Source organism: Rhyacophila brunnea, unplaced genomic scaffold, assembly GCF_057557595.1.
Source record: "Rhyacophila brunnea isolate RB1 unplaced genomic scaffold, BYU_Rbru_1.0 scaffold_2, whole genome shotgun sequence".
Lineage (NCBI taxonomy): Eukaryota > Metazoa > Arthropoda > Insecta > Trichoptera > Rhyacophilidae > Rhyacophila > Rhyacophila brunnea.
Window position 1 is genome coordinate 16,102,856 of NW_028232859.1, and position 17,752 is coordinate 16,120,607.

A 17,752-nucleotide genomic window follows, 5' to 3' on the forward strand; every position below is an offset into this window, starting at 1 on the left:
AGCCCATGACCTGTGGATATCGGACAAGAGAGAATATTTTTGTAAGGTATATATGCATATAAAACAATTGCTTTGTTAGATTATAACATAGGTACGTGCAGTACATGTGCAAATAGCCCTTCTCCGGACGAGAAAGACTATGATCAATTTTGGCTCATTTTTTTGTAGCACAATACCTACTATTTATTTATTGTGCAGATATGTTGTACGTCTATCTATGGCTAACTCTACTCTACTCTACTCTACTGTCAATAATGTTGCACCACTACTACCGGTAACGAGTAACTAAGGCCAATGAAAAATAAACATTAATTAATTGTGATATACCAATAATATTATTGTCAGTGTATAAACGACACACGCCTCGTCTTATCTCCTTTCCGACCCTGTAACATCGCCCTACTTTTCACTGTCGCTTATTGTGTACATATTGTACTTACAGACAAACATTAATTTCTTTATAATACATAATATTATAGTATAAGAGGTGGCGCTTAGTCAATTTGCTAAAATTTATGATCGAGAGAACGCTGTACCTACGTTAATCTCGGTTGCGTTTCCCAATCTGCTCTCGTCAGCCGCGTAACTAACTATTCTATCAACCGATTGTCTGTGCTCGAAGCCCGGGGGGGCTGTCATTATTTAAGATTTTTTTATTGTGGTCAAATCAGCGTTTAGCAATAATATGACTACGTGAATATTACGGTTTACCGTTGAACAGTATCAATCACTTTACGGACAGTTAACATTTTGTACTTGGAGATAATTGCGTTTATAACTATGTCCATGAGAAGGAAACTATATCTACCTAGCGAGCCATTTATTTATTCACAAACCATCAATTTAATTGGGTGGTCATTTATTTATTAGATTTTTGCGATTTCGATCAGAGTATCTGTGGTCAGTTGCCGCCCATCTAAAGATGTACTCCCCGCAATACAATTTCGATGTTTAATAACAATATAATAATATTACATTATATTGTAACGATGCTATGGACGACATGACATCCTCCTAGAATGTGCGTTGTAGTATTTTTTTTATTATTACAATAAATACGCAATCAAGTAGAGCCGAATCAACAGATAGCGATTTCCGGACCTAACAACTTAAACCTTTCACAACTTTACAGCTCCGAAATAAAATCATCTGTGTTGAAATGGTTCAACAACCGAAGTAGTAGGTACTTAGTTTAGTATCACCGATTACGAATTCTATAAATTACATCGACCCAAAAAACATTTGTGATCACATGAACCAGCTATAATGTAATATTGTAAAAAATCAACCTACTAAGATAACGAGACGAGACCACATCTTTAATTGGATTTTTGACCCGGCCATGGGAGGAAAATATATCGAGGATTTATTTTAAATTGTTAGTTGAAACTACTTAAACTATTTTGGTTTCGTTAGATATTACAGCCTGCGTATTATGTTACTGTATGTATAATATTTAACATGCTATTGATCGAAAACGATTCGCCGCGATAGTTTGTGATTGCGACGGTGTTAGCAGTAAAGTATTGTATTGTGAGCACCTTTATCCCATTGGCTATGTGTCGAGTGTCGACTCCCTTGAATTCCAGAAAAACCTGTTCCAGCTTACACAGGTGACTTCTCCCGCCAGAATACACGTTGCAAAGCTAATAAATACCTACCTACCTATTCATTCGTCGAGTCACAATCTCCTGACTTGTACCAGTTGTAGGTAGGTACCTATCTTTCTATTGACATCTGACTATTTTTCAAAACCAATCGTAGGCGTGTAAAAAGTACGCACTATCATGTCATTAACGCGTTGGTACTGTGTATCATAATACGGAACCCATAATCGGACACTTGTTTTAAAAAATATGAATCTTGGAACAACTAACTATGGTTGTAAATATTTAGATTATTTCCTCTGCATGGGAATTTGAAAATTTCAATCCCATATATTTTATGGATAGTTTCCATTAAACATACTCAATAAGTATCTAATTATATTGAAAAAAAATCTTATAATAAACATACAATTTAGAGAAAAAAACTAAATAAAATATACGTTTTTTGGAAAACAAATATTTATTCAGTACTTAGTACTTCGTATTTTATGAATATGTCATTAAAATGTAGTTTGGTAAGTTCTTTAGGAGATAAAACGATTTTTTTTAATTCATAGTTTTAAGATACCTATCTGGTTTCTAATTTAAAAAAAAACATCGATTTTTCTAGAAAATATGAATGGAATGTAGGTACCTAAATTGGAACGATTTTTATGTACAGTATACTCTCAGTAATCTGCCGCTCGATTATCCAACAACTACTACAATTCGCCGTTATTTTTACTAGTTGAAAGCACAAAATCAGGCTCTATAATTCGATTGTCAAATTCAGTAGTCCGCCGCGTACAAATTTACAAGGCAGATGGGACGGGTTTATTTTGGAAACTTCTCCTTCGTAAAACGTACGTTCATCGCGAAGAAAGTAATGTACCAGGGAGGAAAGTGCCAAAAGACCGCATCACAATAAAATTATGCAATGCAACCAGGACACACAATGTGAAGCTTTTGGTCATAGGGAAAGCCAGGAATCCTAAGTCGTTCAAGAATATCTGCCTCACTGAACAACTGGTTGTGTCTGTTTAATATTTAGTTTATAAATATGTATAATTTAGTAAATACTTGATTTTGATTATAAATAAAACCGTAATTTGCCAGTACAAATTTCCCAAAAAAACTATTTTTACGAAATACCTGTTTTAATTTTTACCATATTTTGTATGTATCCGCCGCTTTTACTAATTGGACACTTGTCTGGTTTTTGGGGTGGCGGATTACTGAGAAAGTACTGTATGTCGATATTTTAAATTTGTTAGTTTATTTTTTTACTAAAAAAAACTATTTTAATGTTCTTAGATGTGTAGGTACCTATTGGTTATTTAAAATGTTTTAATTATTGTAGGTTTTGCCAATGACGTTATTCAGAATATTATGTTAATATAATTTACCATTTAATCTAAGTAAATAATGAAACAACATTATCATCAGCTAGGAAAATAATATAATATTGTTTCGGTGCTTAGATAAGTATGTACTAATACAATCGTATTTATAGAATCGATTTTTGTGTGTACCATAGTAATAAAAATACGCTACCTGTCTACGGTGTGAAATGCATTCCTAGTTTGTAATTTATTAGACCACTTAGTAAATTTCCGATATGGAACATAAAAATATATATCATACATTCCTTTAGTCATTAGCTTCACTCAAGTAGCTCGGTAACTTTTAACGACACCGTAAAATTCGTTCATTACAATATTCTGTTGAATTTATAACGTTTACCTAGAATGCTGACTTCTATTTTTATTTATTTATTGAAGCTGTTGCTTCGCATTACGATTACAACAAAGTGCTTACGTATCGAAAACAAGACATGCAATATAAATACAATATGCCCTATGTACCCTGGCTACTGACTGGCATTCAAAAAATATAATATATAATCAGCCTATAACCATACTTACATGATGATTTTTTTATGGTCCTTCTTAGACGTTTTGTTGAGAAAATTTTCTTTACTTTTGGACTGGAGTCGACGTCTTGGTGTGTGGTATTTCTAGCGTAGTTGGAAACGCACTGAAATCGAAGAACTTCCGTTATAAATAAATCTTATTAAATACTAGCTTAAGTACCCGGCTTTCGCACAAGGTCGCTTCATTGATCCATTTACATTTATCTTACCACTTATACAAGATAATAACTATTACATTCTTCGATATAAAAATATTTATATCTAAGCAGATAACATGTCAAAATGAAAATAATTCTGACAGCCAAGTCGAACAAAAGAACTTAAGATCGAAATCAAGATGTGCAAACTTTATCTGCCGTGAAAATTGAAAATTGGAACTGTCAGAAAGGTAATATTAACAAAAAAACTTTTTATTTTGATGTCAGTTGATACCACGTAGGAAAAGGAAATCAAATAAACATATTTTGACTTTTATATATATTATTAAATACATGTGTTATTGTTTTAATTAATCTATAATGTACGTGTACATACATACCTTTAATCGAAAAAAACAGACGGACATTTCAGTCGTGATCTGGGGTTTTTTTAAACGACTACGCCTATCTGTGCTCCGTTGTTGGTGATGATTGTGGCCATATTTTCCTTGTCTATCACTGCTCTGAACTGTGATAGGGCCCTGAACCCAAACCATTCTAAGATTAAGATATTATCTACGTGAACCTGGACGTTTACGACTCAAGTTATTTGATTATGATTAGTTTACGCACAGTAATAATTGGGACGACAGCTGTTTTATATACCCACCTATGAGCCTGATTGCATTTTAAAGTCGAATCTACTTGTACGTAATACATTAATATTTAAATTTCCTGAATAACATCATATATAAACAAATTAAATGCTAGATGCCTATTGTATCATCCCCCATCAGTCATCACTATTCACTATTGTCTGAATGCGAATTCGTGTAACATCTGATTTCGGCTTATTATAGATCAGTGGTTCCTACAGAACCCCAGGGGTCCTTGTGACTGCTGAAGAGGTTTGTGGCAAATTAAAAATAATTTGGGGGTGCGTGGACAACGCCGGGGGGTCCGCGAAAGGTTTAATATAAAAAAATATTTATGACATATTTTCATTATTATGAAAGTTAAAATAAATAGCAGTTCGTTGGTTGATTTTATGCACTCTTTTATTCAGTGTTGGAATTCCTGGAAAGTAAATACAATGATAATGATATGCGGCTCAATTTAATTAATTCAAAAAATTACATAGCTTATACTGATTTATTTGCCAAATTTAACGAAATCAATTTGAAGCTACGAGGTGATCAATTAAATATAATCAAAAGTAAAAGAATAATATATATTTGTTGCAAAAAAATAATCTATACAAACAAAGTTTGAGTTTCAGTTTCCAAATCTTTCAAAATTGGAAACACGAGATGATGATTTGCTAGCTTATTGTTAACACTTAACGGCTCTTCTTCGTCTCAGCCAAAGATTTGAAGACATTCTTCACTTGATTATCCCAGATTGGGTGTTCCCAGCTGACCCACAAACTCATGAATCCATACTAATACAGGAGCAATTTATTGAATTATCCCCAAATGAGGAGCCGAAACCAATGTTTGAACCACAAATTCTGATTACAAAAACCCGATAACAATTTTATATCCTGCATTACGGGTCACACTCTACGGAGACTGTTAATTGCTTTCCCGTCTTCCTATTTAGTAGAACATGGATTTAGTGCAGTTATGAACGTCATCACGAAAAAAGAAGCCGATTGGAAATTAGTGCTCGTGAAAACTTACGAATGTTACTCACAAACATAGAGCCGAACATAAACAATCTCATATCACCCCATCAGGTTCACCCATTTCATTGAAAAAATGTGTTTTGTGTTTTAAAACAAGAGTTATAATTTCAATAAATACTACTTTAAATATCAAAATGTTTTATTTATATTTTATGTTTACATGATCATTTACCATTCAAGATATTAAATTTATAACTTTTCTATTATGCAGTTATGTAGAGTCATTTCACTTGGGGGTTCATGGTCAGGTTTTTGCTTCAAGAAGGGGTCCATAGGCATGATACGTTTGGAAACTGAAGATTGTTTTCTTATTCACGACTTTACTTTGGTCTGCCAACATGGGGCATGGTTAATGATACACTTTTTTATAATTCTTTTTAAATTATGTATCTACATGCGCATCTTTCATTCGATAAGTATTAACGTACTATAACTATATCGTATGTATTTTAAGTATATCTTGGTTTCCCTACAATGGCTTCACTATGAATGTTGTCGTTGCACCGTTATATCATATTATTGATTTTATGAGTGCATACAATTGATTGTAATCTCATTTACGGGGCGATTAACCTAACACACGGATGTCAAACCTTTTTGAACCTTTTAAAAATGTTCTTACGTTTCTTTACAAACATGATGATGGCACGTGATAATATTATATGATCACGATAATTAATTGTGTTTGGATCGGAATTGTGTTTTTTTTTTAAATTGAAATCAGCTCCATAACATTACATAATATGAACATATTTTTTCACATCAATAACGTGTTTGAGACGAGTGGACAATTGATGTGCATTAAAAAAAATCAATGTGAAAAGGACTTATCTCGTAATCTCAGTTTTCGTTCGACATTCCAACAAAGTAAATATGTATAATCAATGATTTTTCCTAAGGCCGACTATATTGGCCCTGAATATCTTAGAATGCAATATGACAACAAGTTCGCAATAAATAAAGATTGTCGATTGAATATTTCATTCAAAGTATTATCATTTATTTCAATATACAACACTCATATAGCAAAGATCGCCCTTATGGTGGCCGACTTCCCTTAAGGGATGGGACGATGTTTTTTTTAAACAGCTTACCACATTGCATTCTAAGTATGAGCAATAACTATCTCTACCATCTAAGTTTGCAGCTTCATGTTACGCCTGACTATAGTGGACCTTGGATTTTTCCATAACCTTTAATACAACAAAATTAATATGTTTTTTTATAATATGACGTGATTGATTCTGAGTCTGTCAACTCGTGTATTCGCAATTGACTGTAAATGTCTCCGCTTTTGACTGGTTGGAGACTCGCGAGTTCGTAACCGATAACCGATAGTAAGCTATTACTATTATAAAAATAAGTTATTATCGTTATAACTTTCCGCCAAGTCTGCATTTACGATAGGGCTGAACGAGGCTATAGCATAGCCCATGATCACCGAATTGACAAGGACCTGGAAGTAAATTAGTTTATAAGACCAGTCAAATTAGCACGATTAAAAAAAAAGCTTTATTACTATACTTCCACTTCAAAATACATTCAAATACAAAGCCCACTGAATATCCTCAAATATTAGCAAAAATGATTGCGCGTTCCGTTGACGTGGCAATTTTTAATGCATATTATGATACATGCATAAATATTGAAAATAACATAATATTCTTTAACACGTGTTTTAAGTATATCCCATATTATTCTCCACATTTGAGAATCATACCTTCACACTTTTTTTCTTTCTTTCCTTTAATGTAAATATAATCTGAAATGTGATAGATTTCGATTATAAATGATTTTAGAACAAAATAATCAAGAAGACTGTTTAAAAAATATTTTTTTTAATTATGCACGTTTAGGGTCCCGATAAGTTGGACCCCTTTATGGATAAAATTCGGCCATACTTTACACTTTACATAATAAACTAACAGTACCTATGTAAACTATAAAGTTTACTGTCATAAATCAAGTTAAACTTTCCATACCAAAACGTGCGCATAACATGTGCAGCCAGTATATGGCATATTTTATCGCACGGCAATAATAATTTTGTTTTTATATAGAAAGCCAGTTTTATGACAAAAGAATCTTCTTTGTTACAGGTTTCTATAATATTTTCTATTTTTTTTTATTTACCCGGCAGTAAAAGTATACCTTCTGGAATCGTACTTACTTACGAAAGAGTCTCTCAGGTACTTGCCAGTAGTGAGTACATACATGCAATGTATTATTTCAGATCGAGTTTATATTTTTTTTATTAAGTAACTTACATCTTGGTTTGTATAATTATAGTAAACGATCGTATATAAAGTGTCTCAGTTTCCTATGTAACTAATATTCATTTTAATACTTATACCTAGTTTGAGAATAATAAGCGCGCGATAACATGCTTAACAACTAGTCAGCCATTTTTAAATTTGCACGAGAATAATGATCAATTTATTCTAAAAATACACACACTCATTCCCAAATAGGAACCGGTTATTAAAAAAAAAACAACAACATCCCATCAGAATTTTCAACAGATCCAATAACAACGACTTGTATAATAATTACAAATTAAGTAAATTTTTCGGTTGAACCTACGTGGAAACTCCTCTTACAACCGACATTGTGATGATATCATCCATAACACGCTGTTATTGATGATGTCTCTCGTGCGACACCTTAGTCAAGTGGTATTTCGGAGATTCCTCCGCGTGGGCGGGATTGGATGGCCACGCTGCAAATTACCATTCATAATAATAAATTATAGGCTTGTAGGGCGTATTGAGACATTGGAGATATGTATATGTAGGTTAATTGACGTTTAGTGCAGTGCCTAAAGGTCTAGCATTTTTCAAGAATACATTTCGTGATTCATTTTTTTAGTGGCATGTTTTAGATATTAAAATACTTTTAGTTTCCTGTAACCATGTGAATGTATGTGACTATCTATACACACCTCCATATCTATATATACCTCCATTCTCCGCTATGTTTGCATTATTTTACCTTATAAACATCATCTCGCCCACTCTCAATTATTCACTGCTGGAGGAAGGTCTCTCTACTCTTCCCAATCCTTAGCCTTTCGTTGCCACGCTCTTCCGCTAAACTTGATCTCCTCATTGATCTAGCGCACTCTTGGTCACTCTTTAGATCTCATAAAATCGTTTGGGTACCACTGGATGATAAGATTCGTCCAGCGATTATCTGTTCTTTAAACGATGTGGCCTGCTCTTCTCGAAACACCTCTGTTGGCTCCCTTACTTTTTTAAATTTTATATGTAGGAATTCACCATAATATTAAATATAAAGTTCTCTATCAATCAATTATGTTCCTTTTGTGGTTGTAAAATCCTCTAATTCTGACTGAAAAACTGATATTCATTAGAATCATTAGTACCTCATTTCGGCATGCTTTGAAGTTAAACAAATCGAAGGTGTCGCAAAGAAACTCTCTTTATTGATTCCAATTCTCTTATTTCCATTAAGCTTTCTTGTCGATGTTTTTGTCTGCTATTTTGCTGATATTGTTTTGTCGATCAAACCTCTGTTGTAAAATATTTTACATAGTATTTATAGTAAAATACTGGCATTTTGAACATTTGCGATGGCGAAAGTTTTTTTTTTACAGTGTCATGAGTTGTTTTGTGTTTGTTTACTTTTGACAAGTTATTTCTCACCCTTTTTGTTTGCGTAATAATTTATTAGCTACTGGCAGTCTGATAATATTTAGTTATTTAAGTTATCATTGTTCTGAATTTCACGAACCACATACCTAATGCAATCCAAATCGTAAATATTTATTATTTTATTATGACGACGAATTTAAATATTCTCAGATCATGAAAATGTACTAACAAAATGATTTATATCATTCTCACGATTTCAACACATTTTCATAGGCATTCATTATTTTATACAAAATAAGTGTGTATACTTTTGTTCAAGTAATATAATATAATGTCTTTTATTATTTTTATATTAGGCCAATGTCACAAAAGGAACGTGATATATTGTATGATTCTGATGTAGTGACGTATGAATTTCTGTATCTATAAACAAATTAAATGTCTCCTTGAATACCTACAGTGCCTTTTTATTTTTTTTTTCTTTCTATGGAATTATAGAAATATTATAGTTATATAGGTATGTACTGATGATAGTGAAGGCTTGCGGATATTCTGTACCTAAGCAGATATATTAATTGAAGACAGTATGTAACTTAAAGCACTGTTTTATGGTGTAAAATACAATTAGTCACATTCTTTTCAAAATTTAACTATGTTTGAATCGCAGCATCATGCATGATTGACATCTCAAATAATGTATTCAATAGGTATATTGTTTGAAGAAAGTCACGATTATTATCAGTTATTCTGATATTATTTTGCTTATAGTTTTTACAAGGGGTTTCACCGGATGTCATGTGTATAACTTATTACTCGCAGTTAAGTTTGCTTTCTTCCGGTCCAAAGAAAGGAACATAAACCTAATGCAATACATATTATTAGCCTCCGACCATAATGCATTGCATGACCTCTTTCTGTCAACATTTATATTTTATACCTACAATCTACACTGCATAATGAATGATACGGTGCGTATTGTTATGGGCTATTGTGACGAACTCAGAGCAATGTCGTGACATTGTTATTATATTATAGTAAATTAATACATGCAAAATAAGAATATAATAATAAAATTAATGTTTTGGTCATGCCCTCAAGCACCGCCATCTTTAGATTAATAAAGCCTGCGCATAACTTTTTGCACTGGTCCACCGCCATACTATTTATTGATAACGTACTAGCAAGCAGAGTTTGGTATTCTATAATGACTGAAGAATATAAATAAGATATTAGTTATTGTCACATTAACAAACGTCCTAGTGTATCATGATATTATTATACACAGAAGAAGTTTACTTACTTTGATCGTCACTTCCAATTATTGATAACACATAACCACTAAATCAGATGAACTCCTAGGTCTCCAAGATACGTTAAAATAATCTGAAAGAAATCTGAAACTAAGAATACACCGACAAGTGAACACGACAGACGCGTCAGTATGAGCACTGACAGGCAATGACAGGTCATCCATAGACAACTGGAGGGGCGAAAAGTAGGACCAGTCGTGTAATGTATCGGCTTCCTTCTTCAGTGGGCAATGCCTCAAGACAACTATCGCTACTAAGAAACGGATATTAGTTTTACATAAACTATTCTCATTCTACTTATATTTTTAACTCTGGTGTTATCGTATATGGACCGACAAATTTAAACCTACCATACCCATGCATTATTGAGCGGATGTTTATTCCAAAAGAACTTCACGCGGCTTAGGAATGGTCGTAATTTGTCGCACCAATCAAAGTGAAATTGCATGAAAATTATTTTTATCACGCTGGCAGAAATCTCGTCTGATTCTGCAAAACGCGGAAAAATTTTCTCTGCGATATTTCAGTTATTGTATAGATATCACAAATTATTATAATGTATGTCAATGTCGCTTATGGAAAGTGATTAAAATTGTTATTTTTCATGAGGTTTGTGATCAAGTCGGATATTAACTATCCTAGAGGCAATTATACTTCCGGGCCTGCGTTTCTTATGATCAATCGGTTAAGAGAACTTACTCTTAGCATTTGCGTGTACATACAACATACAACCACATCTTGACTGCCTCCAATTATGCATACATTGCTGGATAAATACGTTGCAGGTAATGTACCTACCTATTGTCATTTTTACAGTTGAATTGTTGCTCAATTAAAATATTATTTTTAGTCAATCAAACGGTACGTGAATTGCACCACACAAGGTAGTACCTAAGTTGATATTGAATAGGTACGCGTAGTTAATTTAATTACGACATTCAGGAGGCCTAGATTTATTTCAACTTTACATCCGGATACAGAGGCAGACGGCAACTAACTTATACTTGAAACTACATTTTAACATTAACTACAGTCGATCTTTGACGGCACCTACCAGCGAGTGTACCCGGATTACCGGCATTGTCAGTAGTATCTTATCAGTTATCACTAAGCTGTTTTCATTAAAGCGTATGTGTTATTAACATTGGCAATGCGTCCTGCACGTGGTTTCTACATAGTACATACCTATATTCAATTAAACAAATTTAATACTTTATTGGTATGGTACCAAAGATGGGCGTAACTAAGCTATTTAGGGAAGATTGACTGTGTGGTGGATAGATGGCGCCTCAAGACATTCTAAATGTGTACTAAATAAAGAGAAGAATAATTATAATACAACTTAAAGCGTATGTATCAGGATCCGACGACATTAGACGGATGCAATAATGAATAGATAGCTGCATATTGTATTAAACGCTGATATCAGTTTTGAGCGCGAAATACTGCATGGTGTCTTCGGACTATGGTGATACATTGTGGAAACGGAGATACATAAAAGCTGTTTTGCTTTATACGGGGCCCACATATCGGGGAAATCATAAACTTTGACCACTCCAATAGGGTGAACGCAGGGAACTCAGAAATCTGTTCTGTGGGTGAACGGAACGCGCGCATTTCAAAAAGATAATAAATCGGGAATGCAACGTGGTAAACGAAAAATCGATCGACCTCGTAGGTATATGGATAGTAGTTAATGTAAAAATATAGGTACGTACTTACAGATTCTCCATGTTCAAAATTATTGTTTTTGGAAAGCCCTAGATGTATAACGCCTAGAAGACGATGCTGAGAATGCAGGTACTATGTAGGAGTTCAGTGCCCTTTATGAATCCATCCTTTATAATTATTATTGAATAACTATTAACTATTCGACGCTTGCATTCTGACGGTGCTGCTTTACGGTAGCGAATCATGGCACCTTACGAAGGCTCAGAGCAACCGTATACTGAGCTTCGTAAACAGATGTTTGCGACGAATACTGGATGTGGTACTTTAGGAGCAACGGGGAGATAAGAGAACGCACCAAGCACCCTCTCATCACGCTGAAAGTGAAGAGGCGACGTTGGACCTGGCTCGGCCACGTGCTGCTGATGCCAGAAGAGAACCTCAACCTGGCTTGCCTGTTCTTCAAGCCGAGCGGATTCCGGCGTCCTGGAAGGCCGCTAAATACTATCTACAGAGTGTATACTGTATACGGTGGAGCTACGGGATGTTGGTTTGACCTGGAACGAAGCAAGAAGACTGGCGAGCGACAGGGATTCTTGGAGGCGCCGTGTGGTGTCCATATTGCCCCAATTAAGGGGCGGATATGGCCAAAGAAGAAGAAGATTAATTATTTTTCTATTATAATAACATTACAAATACTTGAGTATCATAATATTATTAATTATAAGGGTAGATATTATTATGACGTAGCCACTCATCCTTGGTGAAGTGTTACGAAGGGATTTCTAGCGTATTAAACGATGTTTGTGATGCTGTGTATTCGAATTATTGAATACCTATAAATAAATATATGTACATATATATATATGTTTTCATTAATTAGAACCGAACACAGAGGTCCGCGATGTGTATCGGATTGCAATAAAATTACTGTACATATTATTAGCATTTAAATTAAAAATCTCTTCATACACGCTTGAAGGTTGTTCACGGATCTACGATACGGTATTGTTAGTTCGCTATGCTATGAGATGTTTTAGCAATCAACGCTCTTATTTTTATTCTGTCTATCAATAAATGGCTGTGTATGTGTGTGTGTATGCATAATGTGAAGGTCTCCGTATAAAATTTCTTAATTGCCGCATTTTTTTATTAATACGGGCGTGTTTTACTAGTTTTAATTAATACACACAAGAAAAATCAACACAGTGGCCAATGCCTTTTATTCGAATGTCTCTTTACGTCTTCGTCTTTTTCAAACGCTGCTGTAGCGAACCGTATGATGGTAGAATTGACCGATATTAAACTTCGTATGTCGGGTATGCAATTACTATAAGATGGCAGTCAGAAGTTGGTAAAGGCTACCCGCTTCACCATTCTCCTTGGGTTGCATGATCTCGTTGAATTTGTATTTTAGTGGGTATTACTGAAAACGCGTATTTTGCCACGCATGCAGGTTTGGTCATCATCATGAACACAAACTTAAAGGGAACTGGCTTACCCGACCGCGTTATAACAGATTTCGCTTCTCGAGTTTAGATATATATGGCATAAACTTGTTAAAAAATAATTTATTTTCAATAGTTACGTCTATTTATCATAATATTAATTCACTTAAACAACGCACGGATTAAATATTTAAAGACTGTCGGTTCGCTTTGTGTTCTTTGGGTTGAGTAATAAAATAATAAAAAATAGCACGACTTCAAAACCTTGGTCCAGGGCAACTGGCTTTCACACGTCTATCTTATTAATCCGTTCTGTGGTCATAATACATCCCCCATTTCATTATATCGCCTCACCTTACCATCTTCATAGTATGTTATGAACGGTTTCATACAGAGGATTTACTTATCCGATACAAAGTTTAAATTGAAACAAATTGTTCATTGTTCACACGGAGGTAGGTATTCGAGTTTAGTATTCGTGCTTAATAAGTACTAGTACTCAGTATCATCATACCTGTGTCAGATAATACCCGGCTTTCCATATTTGGTACCTACTAGAGACATGGTTTTCCATGCTGGCAATCGGTCCTCTTCGGGTGAGACGGTCATAGAAGTGATCATTGGCGTAAAACTTCTGGATTTAATGTCATGTTTTGTACGTTCTGTTCCTACACATGGCATGTTGCGGATTTTTATCTTGGTTAATCATCTCAAGAATTGATCATGATAGTCATCTAATTTTTACCCGTTAAATCTCTTATGTAAATAACCCTATTATATTATTATGCTACTTCTAACGGCATTTGTTACAAAACTGGGGATGTTTTAATAATTTAATTTGTTTGACCGATTGGTCGCGAGGCATTCGCGCGTGCCGCATTAATTAAACAGCCGGGCCGTTTCCTTCCTGCCTTCGCATCTGGAATTACGAGACGTCGGGGTCGGATTAAGAGATTTTACGCCACGCTTCACCGAATTATGTGCGGCTGGTGAATTTCAACTCCACTGGGGCGGGATTTATTTACGCCCCTATTTATGCGTATGAGGAAGTAGGTAAACATATTTGAAAAGTCTATTCCTTACATAGTGACATATTGTTGAGCACATAATAAAAAATAATGTTATTAATTTAAATGCTGTCAATAATCACTTGCCAATATGCAGTTCTCATATATATGGTATTGTCTGCTTGCTCATCAGTGCGAAGAATCTATCTTCCGCAACAGTAATTCTCTCGACAAGCCGTGATACATCAAGATCATTTTGTCTTATTGACTTATTAGCGACTCATCGGAATAATAAAAGCGACTTTGTCAACGACTGATCATATACAATATGAGGTCTCTCAGCAATGCAAATATCATTCTTTAGTAAACGGGCCCATATTAAAAATCCGTGTTCGTGTATTTGACCTGTTCTGCAAACGTCTTTACGTTAACATTGAGATTTCATATCGAAGGCTTAGTTAAAGGGCCCAATGCATATTATAGTCATCACCCACGAGATGGGTTGAATTCAAGGGGAGCAAGGAGCAAGGAGGAGGTTGCAATGCGTAATATGGCCCCTAGTGTATTGAAACTTTCAGAAATTGTGTACTTATTAAATCTATATTCATTTAGCTAAATGCCTATCATATGTGGTAAATCAATGACTGGAACTGATAAGTATCATTTATGGTATTATGATAATTAGAGAGCAATTTAATTAATACCCACGAGATATGTTTTATTTTTAAAGATAAAACTATTTTTGATTAAGTACAATTAACATTAAAATTCCTAAAAATAATAGAAAGGTGTGCAAAGGCAAAGCTCTCCTTATCGTATCTTATTAATATTAAAAAATACGGATAGAAAATATAGGATAATATTATGCTTTGTGTCTACTATGTACATGTGTGCATTGTTTTAATGGTTTATTTTTACACCTCTGTTTGCTTGCACTGTTTGTAAACATCCTACCTTTTCCCTAGTCGCTAGTTTAACGAGCTAACGACCATCCCCGACGAGCAATAATGCTAAAAGGTCGCAGCCGCAGCAAACTGTCAACTTTACTGTATGTCAGGTCAACCGATTGACAGCTTCAATTTCCGGTTTGATCGATCAAGGAGGAAGAATACTGATTGCCACCCTTTCTTTAGTCGACACTCATTATCTTACCAAATTACAAAATTACTTAACTTTCAATGGCGACGTAAAATTTTGGGCTGCGACAGGTTGTCCTAGTTTATGAACATTGATTATTATTCTAGCGGAAACCCCTTATGCGATAACTGTACATATTTATACAACATAAATGCGTGCGTGCTACGTGTTACTGTTATAAATAAATAAGAAATATTTGACTTACCAACAATAATGATTATCACAATAATGCTAGATTCATTCAAATCAATTCCTAGCCGAAAAAGACTTCTCTAATAGGTCCCGCTTGATTTCTTGGTCCAATAATCCCTGGGTTATATATTATTATAATCCTGACGGACATGTTTGTGTCTACTGAAAAGTGTATTTTAGAGATATCATATTTTATTGTTTAAATAAGAAAAAATTGAAATCACTTACCAAGAAATTAACAGAATTAGGCGATCGGAAATAATATGCGAATTTGTAATAAAATCTCATCTAACTAAATCAAAAACTAAAACACAAATCAAGAGATTGTTACTAATTAATTTAAGATGTATATTACATTTTTTTGCAAAATTTCACTCGGGGGATTGCAAACCCGAATTCATGCATTCCACAGTTTTTCTGAATTAAATTTATGCATTCCAATAGGTACCGTATTAGTAATTGTTTTACTACAATAAGTATTAACATGATAAATGTATCTAAGCATCAGTATAATTGTTTTATACCTACATACCATTCTATGCTAACCTTTTAGCTAAATAATAAGTCATTTTTATTACGTTCATATTTGACCTTTCATTCAGACACCTATTGACAGATTTCAATGAGCTACAAGAATAATAATATTTCATACTTTCTATTGAGTACTGGCAGTTTCTAAATCAGTGCTTCCCAATCTAAAACATGCAGTAGTATGTAATCATATTGTATCGTATTATAAATATGAATGGAAAGTCAACGACGACTTTGGTGCGAGAATAACCAGTTAGTATTTGAGCAAACCAGTTGATTAACTTTATGATTTATTAACGGTTTCACATTATTTTTTTTTTTTACAAAATCTTAATATTTCATATTTTTTCTCTTTTCAGATACATCATACGAAAAAGCATGCCGGCGCGGTTCTGGGGGACACGGCGCCATCGCGCCTGGCGTCACCCCAACCCCGGTTCCCTCTGGCAGTCCCTCCCGGCTCGCCGCCTTCTTCTTCAGTTCGAAGAGGTCGCTGCGGGCGAGCCCTCTCAAGAGAGCGAGGAGTGCCGCAAAATTAGCTCCAAGGGCACCTCTAAGATCTTCAAGGTAAATAAATCCTTACATAAACCACTATTGACACAGATAATTACCTATATACTAATGCGACTGTACATCTTCAATTAAAGTCTAGTTGAAACCAAGAACATCTGTATGTTATTACAATGATTCCCATCCCTGCTGAGAAAATAAAAAATCATGAACAATAATAATACTTTTAACATATTATGTTAAATTTAATGTTCGAAAATCTAAGTAAATGTTGGTAACAGCTTGGATACAACTTTCGAACAGTTTGTATACAATGTTCACTGAACTGATATATGTTTGAAAAAATGTAATCCTTAATCAGTCATCACAAAGTATTATAAATCAAATTAAAATTGTTTTTCACACCTCAGTATTTTAGATTTTTAGATGGTACTGCAAATTGAAGCTCACTTTGCACACAGACTCGTTTTTATTGTCGAGCTATCTATTATGCTAAACAGCAGAAGACATCTGAGTATCTATGATAGATTCGTAGAATCAATTAACTCCAGCAGTTTTGGACTGTGTCGTTACGGAGAAGTACCTATTTTGAATAGTTATTATGAAATAATCATTCAATTGATTTCTCACTTCTTCCATTGTGTGCCACAACATAATCGTTATCTGGTTCTTTGTATGAATATGATTATGACCCCCCTCTATATATTCCCCGCTCTATATTGATTTATTGTAATATTTCAGATCCCATGAAAGCCTCCTCTCCCAGCCTGCGGCTTGCGCTGCTGGTGTGCGAGGTGGATCAGTCCGAGCCCTTCACGCCTCATTAGCCGGCAGACCGCATTGCTTTCTTCTACATTTACCAGGACCCCCACCGCACACAAGATATTTTGCCTGTGGATCCAGGCTGGAAAGAGACACGTGGATCAATAGGTAATTCATCACAAGTACTTGGTCTTGGACACTCACATTTTGTGTATTCTAAGACATTTTTC

General features: G+C 34.4%; 1 protein-coding gene across 8 annotated transcripts in view; it reads left to right on the plus strand.

The window, feature by feature from the left end:
• Positions 1–17,752, plus strand: part of raskol (Ras GTPase-activating protein raskol) — a 287,813-nt gene that overhangs the window by 247,663 nt on the left and 22,398 nt on the right. For all 8 annotated transcript variants that reach the window (XM_085947503.1, XM_085947501.1, XM_085947505.1 and 5 more), the window contains 2 exons: positions 16,610–16,817; positions 17,502–17,690. In XM_085947503.1, the coding sequence (XP_085803629.1) occupies positions 16,610–16,817; positions 17,502–17,690 (397 nt within the window). The remainder of the gene's footprint in view (positions 1–16,609; positions 16,818–17,501; positions 17,691–17,752) is intronic.